General features: G+C 66.0%; 1 protein-coding gene across 2 annotated transcripts in view; it reads left to right on the forward strand.

Annotated features, from left to right (window-relative positions):
• The first annotated feature begins 49 nt into the window (after positions 1–49).
• Positions 50–553, forward strand: part of LOC113208697 (5'-AMP-activated protein kinase subunit beta-1) — a 6450-nt gene continuing 5946 nt past the window's right edge. Inside the window, exon 1 of one of the 2 annotated variants that reach the window (XM_052264676.1) lies at positions 50–318. In XM_052264676.1, the coding sequence (XP_052120636.1) occupies positions 278–318 (41 nt within the window). In that variant the 5' untranslated portion in view covers positions 50–277. Of the gene's footprint in view, positions 323–553 lie in introns of both variants that reach the window. The other variant, XM_052264677.1, reaches the window with a different exon arrangement.

A 553-nucleotide genomic window follows, 5' to 3' on the forward strand; every position in this document is an offset into this window, starting at 1 on the left:
CATGGGCGATAGTTGACTTTGCACTTTGGAGTGGGGCTGCGGTTAGCTGCGGTGTGGCGGGGCAGGGCGGGGCGGGGCACCTCAGGCCCCGGCTGCAGCGCCTAGGCGGGCCCGGCGGGCCGGCTGCGTCCTGGCTGCGCACCACGGCCCGCCGCCACCTCTTTGAGGACTCTGTCGGAGCTCGTGTTTTCCGGACGCGACCCGATCCGAGGCGCCGCGACGCCGATGGGGCGTCGTTGTCTCGCCAGTCCGGCATTTGGCAGCGTGGAAAGAGCCGATGCGAACCTCGGGCAGGGAACTCCACGTCCGTCGGGATGAGTGAGTCAGTATCCAGGGCAGCGCGCACCTCGGCTGTCTCAACCCCCATGAAACGGCCTTTTACTGTCATTACACCCCGTGCCCTCAGCATAGAGCAACGGCATTTGGATTCGACCCGACCCCTCGATCTGCATGCAACGGGTTGCCGGCACCCCGTGCTCTCAGCCGAGGAACGGCATTTGGAAGGGGAACGTGCGCGCACGCTGTCTGTAAAGAGAAAAGGTGGGGGAGGGGG

The sequence above is a fragment of the Frankliniella occidentalis genome, unplaced genomic scaffold (genome assembly GCF_000697945.3).
Source record: "Frankliniella occidentalis isolate FOCC.00 unplaced genomic scaffold, Focc_3.1 Scaffold20, whole genome shotgun sequence".
Lineage (NCBI taxonomy): Eukaryota > Metazoa > Arthropoda > Insecta > Thysanoptera > Thripidae > Frankliniella > Frankliniella occidentalis.